This window comes from Homarus americanus, unplaced genomic scaffold, assembly GCF_018991925.1.
Source record: "Homarus americanus isolate GMGI-L3 unplaced genomic scaffold, GMGI_Hamer_2.0 scaffold25249, whole genome shotgun sequence".
Lineage (NCBI taxonomy): Eukaryota > Metazoa > Arthropoda > Malacostraca > Decapoda > Nephropidae > Homarus > Homarus americanus.
The window spans coordinates 117799-127586 of NW_024719500.1; the positions used below are offsets into that span (position 1 = coordinate 117799).

At 53.7% G+C, this 9788-nt stretch overlaps 1 protein-coding gene across 1 annotated transcript; it reads left to right on the forward strand.

Moving 5' to 3' along the window:
* Positions 1-1211: 1211 nt before the first annotated feature.
* Positions 1212-2678, forward strand: LOC121860078 (splicing factor 3A subunit 2-like). Its single transcript, XM_042357091.1, has one exon. It carries the CDS (start codon positions 1212-1214, stop codon positions 2676-2678), a length of 1467 nt encoding a protein of 488 aa, XP_042213025.1.
* Positions 2679-9788: the final 7110 nt, after the last annotated feature.

Consider the following 9788-nt stretch of genomic DNA (forward strand, 5'->3'; position numbering starts at 1 on the left):
ACACTACCTGGCCCTGGTACCTGACACTACCTGGCCCTGGTACCTGGCACTACCTGGCCCTGGTACCTGACACTACCTGGCCCTGGTACCTGGCACTACCTGGCCTTGGTACGTGGCATTACCCGGCTCTCGTACCTGGCACTACCCGGCTCTCGTACCTGGCATTACCCGGTCCTACCTACCTACCTACCTCTCACCCTTTCCTTTTTACCCCCCCCTCTCACTCCACTCTGCTTATCTCACACTCTCCCTCGGCATTACTCCATCTCCCTCATCCATTAAATATTCCACCCGCTATGTCCAGAACGTACCCTCGCGTGTTCCACTTAGTGTCTGGTCGAGCAATTTGCAGTAGTCTTCCCTAATTATCTCGAGTGGGTTCTTGTCCACTTTCTTTATGTCTCTTTCTCTTCTCTCTCATATTCTCTTCTTACTTTCACACCCTTTTCCTAACCCTCATTCCTTTCTCTCTTGTCGTGCCTTCTTATATTCCCTCCCTTTCTCCCCTCCTCTCACCTCTCTCCCCTCCTCTCACCTCCTACTCTTTTCTTATCCCTCTTCCGTCTCCCTCCCTTCCCTTCTGCCCTCTCTCTCTCTCATCCTCTTCCCATCCCATGTTATACCTTTCCATCTCCCCTTTTTACTTTTCCTCCTTGTTTCGCCGATCCTTTTCTCTGCCTCACTCTTCTGCTCTCTCCACCACCTCTCTCTACATCCCTTTCCTGCTCACCCTCCCACTTCTCTCCTTTCCTACCTCTCCTTCCCTCTCTCCATCTCCTTCTCCCCATCTTTCTACCTTCCTCCCTCTCCTGCTCTCTCCCCCCTTCTCTCCATCTCTCTCTCCTCCTCCCTCCTTCTCCTTTCCCTCTCTTTGGTCAGAGGAACACAACCATTACAACATTTAGTGGTAAAACTGAACAGGGACCCAACACGTAATGAGACGTAATGAGTATCAAGGTTTTTGTTTCGTCTATTGAGTTTGTGTTTCATCTATTGTGTTTGTGTTTCATCTATTGTGTTTGTGTTTCATCTATTGTGTTTATGTTTCATCTATTGTGTTTTTGTTTCGTCTATTGTGCTTTTGTTTTATATATTGTTTTTGTTTCATCTATTGTGTTTGTGTTTCATCTATTGTGTTTGTGTTTCATCTATTGTGTTTGTGTCCATCATTCATCAGGTTCATCTATTGGCTTGTGTTTCATCCATGGCCCATGCTCCATCCATCAGGCCTGTGTCCCATCCACGTGCCCCAGGCTCCATCCATCAGCCCCAGGCTCCATCCATCAGGCCCAGGTCTCATCCACCTGCTCCAGGCTCCATCCACTGCGCCTTATGCCCATCCACTGGCTCATGTCTCATCCAATGGGCCAGTGCTCCATCCACAGGCCCAGGCTCCATCCATCAGGCCTTGTGCTCCATCCATCAGCCCAGGCTCCATCCATCAGGCCCAGGCTCCCATCCATCAGGCTCCATGCTCCATCCATCAGGCCCAGGCTCCATCCACTGTGCCCAGGCTCATCCACTGGCCCAGGCTCCATCCATTGCGCCCAGGCTCCATCCATCAGGCCCAGGCTCCATCCATCAGGCCTTGTGCTCCATCCAACTGGCCTTTGTCCAATCCATCTGGCCCATGCTCCATCCAATCAGGCCTCCAGGCTCCATCCATCAGGCCTGTGCTCCATCCATCAGGCCAGTGTCTCCATCCACTGCGCCCCATGTCTCCATCCATCATGCCCAGGCTCCATCCATCAGCCATTCATCCATGTGCTTTGTCTCATCCACTGTGCCGTGTCCATCCATCAGGCTATGCTCCATCCATTGTGCCTAGGTCCAATCCATCGCCTTGTGCTCCATCCATCAGGCCTATGCTCCATCCATCAGGCCCAGGCTCCATCCATCGTGCCCAGGCTCCATCCATCAGCCTGTGCCCATCCACTGTGCCCAGGCTCCATCCATCAGGCCTTTGCTCCATCCATCAGGCCCAGGCTCCATCCACGTGCCCAGGCCCCATCCACTGCGCCTGTGCTCCATCCACAGGCCTTTGTCCATCAGGCCTGTCTAATCAACAGCCGTGCTCCATCCATTGCCCAGGCTCCATCCATTGCGCCCATGCTCCATCCATCAGGCCTATGCCCATCCATCAGTGTGCTCCAGGCTCCATCCATCAGGCCCAGTCCATCCATCAGGCCTATGTCTCATCCACTGTGCCTGTGTCCATCCACTGTGCCAGCGCTAATCCATCGTGCCCAGGCTCATCCACTGCGCCTTGTCCATCCACTGTGCTCTTTTCCATCCATTGTGCTTGTCCATCCATCAGGCCCAGGCTCCATCCATCAGGCCCATGGCTCCATCCATTGTGCCCAGGCTCCATCCACCGTGCCTTTGCTCCATCCATCAGGCCCATGTCTGATCCAATGTGCCCAGGCTCCATCCATCAGGCCCAGGCTCCATCCACTGTGCCCACTCAGTGGCCTCCATTCCATCCATCGTGCTCCATGTCTCATCCATCAGGCCCATGCTCCATCCACTGTGCCTGTGCCCATCCACAGGCTCCAGTCGATCCACGCCTTGTGCTCCATCCATCAGTGCCTTGCTCCAATCCACAGGCCCATGCTCCATCCAACAGTCTCCTATGCTCCATCCATCGAACTGCCTCAATCCATCTGGCCCAGGTCTAATCCATTGCCCTCTATGCCTAATCCATCATGCCTGTGTCTCATCCATCAGTTCCAGGCTCCATCCATCAGGCCCAGGTCAACCCATCAGTTGCTGCAAGTATCAGCTCTGTCTCCATCCATTGTGCCCATGCTCATCCATTGTGTCTGTGTCTCATCCACTGTGCCTTGTTCATCCACAGGCCTTCAGGCTCCACCACGCGCCCAGGCTCCATCCATTGCGCCCATGCTCCATCCACTGTGCCCAGGCTCCATCCATCAGGCCCTGTTCCCCATCCATCAGGCCTTCGTCTCCATCCACCGCGCCCATGTCTGACCTACTGCGCCATGTGCTCCAATCCCACGGCCTGTCCAATCCACTGTGCCCAGGCTCCAATCCACTGTGCCTAGGTGTCTCCATCCACTGTGCCTGTGTCCAATCCTGTCCATCGTGCCCAGGCTCATCCATCAGCTCAGTTCATCCACTGTGGCCCAGGCTCATCCATCAGGCCTTTGCTCCATCCACAGGCCTGTGGCTCATCCATCAGGCCTGTCATCAGGCCTCCATGCTCATCCATCAGGCTCTTGTGCTCCATCCACAGGCCCATGTCTAATCCACTGTGCCTTGCCCATCCATCAGGCTCATGGCTCCATCCATCAGGCCTTGTGTCTCCATCCACTGTGCCTGGTAAGTTCATCCATCAGTGCCTTTGTCTCCATCCATCAGGCCCATGTCTAATCCATCAGGCCTGTGCTCCATCCATCAGGCCTTTGCTCCCATCATTGCGCCCATGCCCATCCATCAGGCCTATGCTCCATCCATCAGGCCCAGGTCTCATCCATTGTGCCTATGCCTGATCCATCAGGCCTCCCAGTTCATCCATCAGGCCCAGGCTCCAAACTCATCAGGCCTATGTTCATCCATCAGGCTCATGCCCCATCCATCAGGCCCTTGGTTCCATAACTGCGCCCAGGTTCAATCCATCATTCAGGCCCCATCCATCAGGCCTATGCTCCATCCATTGTGCTTTGTCTAATCCACTGCTCCTTATTCATCCATCAGGCTTCCATGTCCATCCATCAGGCCTGTGTCTCCATCCATCAGGCCTTAGTCTAATCCACTGTGCCTTGTGCTCCATCCATCAGGCCTCTTGTTCAACCACTGTGCTCAGGCTCCATCCATTGCGCCTGTGTCCATCCATGGCCCATGCTCCATCCACTGTGCCTGATGTCTATCCATTTGCCTTTGTCTCCATCCACTGTGCCTATGTCTCCATCCATTGTGCCTATGTTTCTGTCCACAGGCTCCAGGTTCCATCCATTATGCCCATGGCTCCATCCACTGTGCCCTTGCTCCATCCTATCAGGCCTATGTCTCATCCATCAGGCCCAGGCTCAATCCATCAGGCCTGCCCACCCACGGCTCCAGGCTCCATCCATTGTGCCTTTGTCTCCATCCACAGGCCTCCAGGCTCCATCCACTGTGCCTCTTTGTCTCATCCACTGCGCTCCAGGCTCATCCATCAGGCTCCATGTCTCCATCCACTGGCTCATTCCATCCCAACGTGCCTATGTCTAATCCATCAGCCTGCGCTCCATCCATCAGGCCTGTGCTCCATCAGGCCTTGTGCTCCATCCATGCGGCCCATGTCTCCATCCAATGTGCCCAGGCTCCATCCATCAGGCCTATGCTCCATCCATCAGGCCCAGGCTCCATCCCATCAGGCTCCTTTGCTCCATCCATCAGGCCCAGGCTCCATCCCACTGCGCCCTGTGGCTCATCCATCAGGCCCAGGCTCCATCCATCAGGCCCAGGCTCCCATCCATCAGGCCTTTGTCTCCATCCATCGCGCTCCAGGCTCCATCCATCAGGCCTATGTCCATCCAGCCTGTGTCTAATCCATCAGCCTTCATGTCCATCCATCAGGCCTCTGTCTCCATCCATCGTGCCCATGTCCCATCCACTGGCTCAGGCTCCATCCATCAGGCCCATGCTCCATCCACTGCGCCCATGCTCCATCCACTGTGCCTATGTCCTGATCCATCAGGCCTTGTGGCTCCATCCACTGGCCTTTGTTCATCCATTGCGCTTATGTCTCCATCCATTGCGCCTCACGTCCACTGCGGCCCAGGCCCATCCACGGCCCAGTGTGCTCCATCCATCAGGCCTATGCTCCATCCATCAGGCTCCATGCTCCATCCATCAGGCCTTGGCTCCATCCATCAGGCTCCAGGCTCCATCCATTGCGCCCATGTCTCATCCATCAGGCCTATGCTCCATCCATCAGGCCCATGCTCCATCCACAGGCCCTGGCTCCATCATCATGTGTCTATCCATCACCCAGGTCCATCCATCAGGCCTTGTGTCTAATCCATCAGGCCCAGGCTCCATCCACAGGCCCAGGCTCCATCCATCAGGCCTTTGTCTATCCATCGGGCTCCAGGTCCCATCCACTGAGGCCTTTGTCTCCATCCATCAGGCCTATGTTCCATCCATCAGCCCAGGTTCATCCACAGGCCCATGCTCATCCATCTGTGTCATGTCTCCATCCACTGTGTCTGCGTTCTCATCCACTGTGCCTATTGCTCCATCCATTGTGTCTGTGGCTCATCCATCAGGCTCCAGGCTCCATCCATCAGGCTCCAGGCTCAATCACTGTGCCTTGTGCTCCATCCATCAGGTCATTCCCATCCATCAGGCCTTTGTGCTCCATCCATCAGGCCCAGGCTCCATCCACAGGTTCATCCACTGTGCCTTATGTCTCCATCCCATCAGGCCTATTTATCCATTGTGCCTATGTCTCCATCCATCAGGCCTTGTGCCTGATCCATCAGGCCCAGGCTCATCCATCAGGCCCAGGCTCCATCCATCAGGCCCATGCTCCATCCATCAGGCTCCAGGCTCCATCCACTGTGCCCAGTTTCATCTCATCAGCCCAGGCTCCATCCATCAGGCTCCAGGCTCCATCCATCGCGCCCAGGTCTCATCCACTGCGGCCCAGGCTCCATCCATCAGGTGCCCAGGCTCCATCCATCAGGCTTCCATGCTCTGCTGTCAGTTCCATCTATTTGCCCATTCTCAATTATTTATTGTTGTACTCTTCATAAATGCAAAGTTATTTATTTTAATCTCTTTATCCTCTTATTAACGAAAGATATAATTTGTATCTAACATTTATCATTAATTTCTCCTATTATTATTCTAAATGTTCTCGTAGTTGCTATAGTAACGGAAAAAAATATACCCATTACAGTTGCTATAGTAACCAGTAAACCTCACTTAGTTGATTATGTCCCTCGTAGATTTACCATAGTAACAAAATTAACCCAAACTTTGCATAATGTCCCACGTATAGTTACCATAGCATCCGATAAACACCTCACTTAGGTAAATATGTCTTCTGCTACGGTTGTCATAGTAACAGAAAAATATAAATATATCCCCGAATAGCTTAACGCCTGTACAGTGAAGATTTAAATAATGTAATATCTGAATGGAATACTTTATAGTTTGTAATCCTTTCAATACATGATAAATGGACCTCGATATTCTCCCAGTTTAACGTGTTTCTCCACAATTCCCTTACAGGTGAGATGGTGAGGTGTAATGAGAGATGAGGAGGTGTGTGGGGAGATGAGGAGGTGTGTGGGAGATGAGGAGGAACGTGGGGAGAATGCAGGGAGGTGTGGGGAGATAGTGAGGGTGTGGGCAGGGGAGATGGGAGGGGAGTGTGTGGGGAGATGAGGAGGGGTGTGGGGAATGAGGAAGGGTGTGTGGGGAATGGTGGGGTGTGTGGGGAGATGAGGAGGGTGTGTGGGGAGATGAGGAGGGTGGTGTGGAGGTGGGGGTGTGGGGAGATGAGGAGGGTTGTGGGAGATGGTGAGGGTGTGGGGATGGTGTGTGGGGATATGGGGGGAGTGGGGATGGGGTGTGTGGGGATGAGGAGGGTGTGTGGGGATGGTGTGTGGGGATGAGGAGAGTTGTGGGGATGGGAGGAGGGTGGTGGGGATGGGGTGTGGAATGGGGGTGTGGGGAGATGAGGAGGGTGTGGGGAATGGGGTGGGGATATGAGGAAGGTGTGTGGGAGATGAGGAGGTGTGGGAGATGAGAAGGGTGTGTGGGAGATGAGGAGGGTGTGTGGGGGAGATGGGGAGGTGTGGGGAGATAGTGAGGGTTGGTGGGGAGGGGAGAGGGTGTGGGAGACAGTGGGGTGTGTGGGGAGATGAGGGGAGGAGAAGGGGAGGGTGTGTGGGGAGATGAGGAGGGTGTGGGGAGATGAGGAGGGTGTGTGGGGACACAGTGGGGGAGATGGGGGTGTGGGGATGGGGGTGTGGGGAGATGGGGTGTGGGGAGATGAGGAGGGGGTGTGGGATGAGGAGGGTGTGGGGAGATGGGGTGTGGGAGATGGGGGGGTGTGGAGATGAGGAGGTGTGGGGAGATGAGGAGGGTGTGTGGGGAGATGAGGAGGGTGGGGTGTGGGGAGATGGGGGGAGGGGTGTGTGGGGGAATGGGGAGGGTGTGGGGTGGGGAGGGGGGTGTGGTGAGATATGTGAGGGTGTGTGGGGAGATGGGGAGGTGTGGGGAGATGAGGAGATGTGGGGAGATGAGGGAGGGTAGTGGGAGATGGTGGGGGTGAGTGGGAGATGGGGGACGTGGGGGTGTATGTGGGACGGTGGGGTGTGTGTGGGGTTGTGGGGTGGGGATGGTGGGGTCAGTGGGGGGAGGGTACGGGGAGATGGTGAGGTGGGGAGATAGGAGGGGTGTGGGGGATGAGGAGGGTGTGGGGGATGAGGAGTGGGGAGATAAGGAGGGTGTCTGGGAGATGAGGTGTGCATGGGATGTGGGAATAAGGAGAGTATGGGGATGTGGGGTGTGCGGAGATGGGGAGGGTGCGTGGGGATCATGGAGGACGTGTGAGAATGTGGGGAGGGAGGGTGGAGATGGGAAGGTATATTTGGGAGATGAGAACCGTAATGAGTGTGCGTGATGTGTGTGTGTGTGTGCGTGCGTGTGTGTGTATTTTATGAGAATACAAGTGAAAGGAGAAACAATTGATCACTGATAGTATTCTTATCAAATAGAAGAATGAATGGCGAATCAATAAAAACATAGAAACAAAGACGGAGAAGTAGCAGTGGTGAGGCGTGACAATTCAGTTTTACTGCCTTAGGTAATTGACAATCAGGTATATTCAGGAGTTACCTGTACCAACAACACACTACACTGACACACAGGTAAAAAATGGGGTCTCTTGTGTTATTTTTATTATTATTTTTTACACACAACACACACACACACACACACACACTTCTTTCTAACATGTCCTCGAATCGAATATGACGATCATCCAGCTATGATACAGCATATGAATTATTAGGATATCACCTAGGTTGCAGTGAGTTTTGAGGTGACTAAAGGCCGATGCAGGAAGCAGGTAAATGATCACATGTGGAGGCTGCCCATCAGTGCGGAGGGCGGTGGCATCTTCCCCTGTTTTGGCGCTTGTCTACACTCGGTTTAGTCAGGCCAACTCGAAAAATTGACATCTTCTCGTGTGGTGCTCCTCTAAGCGTTCCGATATACAGAATAATCGACTCTCAGTAGGGGTCGATTTGGCACTTTTCAGGTCCTTGTCTTAAGACTACCCTTATACCTTTCAGCTCCCCTCCAGCGTTACGTTTACTATTCGTTAGGTGACTGCAACAAAACTGCCCTTAACAGTCTACTGTCGTCCATAGAGGTAACATGGCCCCAGTCCAGCGTAACCGTTCACGGATAATGGCTCACGTACCCACAGTTGGTATTCAGCAATAACACTGGCATGTTTCCTGTGTTCCAGCGAACTCAGAGGATGGAACGTAGACTACGTTGGTGAAAGTTTTTCCAAATACCTGGAGGTGCCTACCAGCATGTGACCCACATGTCCAATGCCATGCAGGGTGGGAGGACCACTGCCCGATATACAGTACATCACACACACACACACACATACACCACAGGTTTTATTACACTCATAAATACCATATTACATATAATATATAAATAACATGAATTACTGTTTATAGTGCATTTTTAAATATATCCTCCAGTTTTATACTACCATATTTGGTTTATGTATTGAATATATATTACCATTTCTGTTCTACATGAAAAGAAATCAACCAAATTTCTAACCTAGCCACCTTCAATAATATCAAGGCTTACTAGTCGAAACATTTTGTACTATGAAAGGCCAGATTAAAATGACGTGTTTTAAACATAGATAAACAAAACATATACTTCCTTCTCCTTGTACACCCCTCTCCCACTCTCCTCCTTGTGCACCCCCTCTCACTCTCCTCACTTGCACACTCCCCCTCCCTCCCTCCTTGTGCACTCCCCTCTCTCACTCTCCTCCTTGTGCACTCCCTCTCTCACTCTCCCCCTCCTTGCACCTCTCTCTCTCTCCTCCTCCTTGCACTCCCCCTCACCCCTCCTCCTTGATACCCACCCCTCCTCTCCTCCTTGCCACTCCCTCTCCCCTCTCTACCTCCCTCTGTACACCTCTCCTCCCTCTGTACCAACCCTCCCCCACCCCTCTCCTCCTTAATTCCCCCCCCTCTCTCCTCCTTGTGCACTCCCTCTCTCTCTCCCTCCTCTCTCCTCCCAGCACTCCCTCTCTCTCTCCTCCTCCTCATCACTCCCCTCGCCCTCTCCTCCTGCACTCCCTCTCTCTCCCCCTCCTCGTACCTCCCTCTCCTCTCTCCCTCACTGCCTCCCTCTCTCCCTCTCCTCCTCGTACTCCCTCTCCCCCTCCTCCTCATCCACTCCCTCTCTCTCTCCCTCTCCTCCTCGTGCACTCCCTCTCTCTCTCTCTCCCTCCTCTTGCACCCCTCTCTCTCTCCTCCTTATGCCTCCCTCTCTCCCCTCTCCCCCCCTACCTGCACCCCTCTCTCTCTCCCCCTTCAGACACTCTCTCCTCCCCTCGTGCACTCCTCTCCCTCTCTCCTCCTTTGTCCCTCCCCTCCCTCCCCCTCTCCTCCTCTCTCCTCTCCTCCTCGACACACTCCCACTCTCCCTCCTACATCCTCCTCTCTACTCTTTCCTCATGCCTCCCTCTCTTCTCCTCCTCTGTACCCTCCTCTCTCCTTGTG

Coding starts and splice junctions, on each gene's coding strand:
- LOC121860078 (XM_042357091.1), top strand. CDS start 1,212: ATGCTCCATCCATCAGGCCTGTGTCCCATCCACGTGCCCCAGGCTCCA.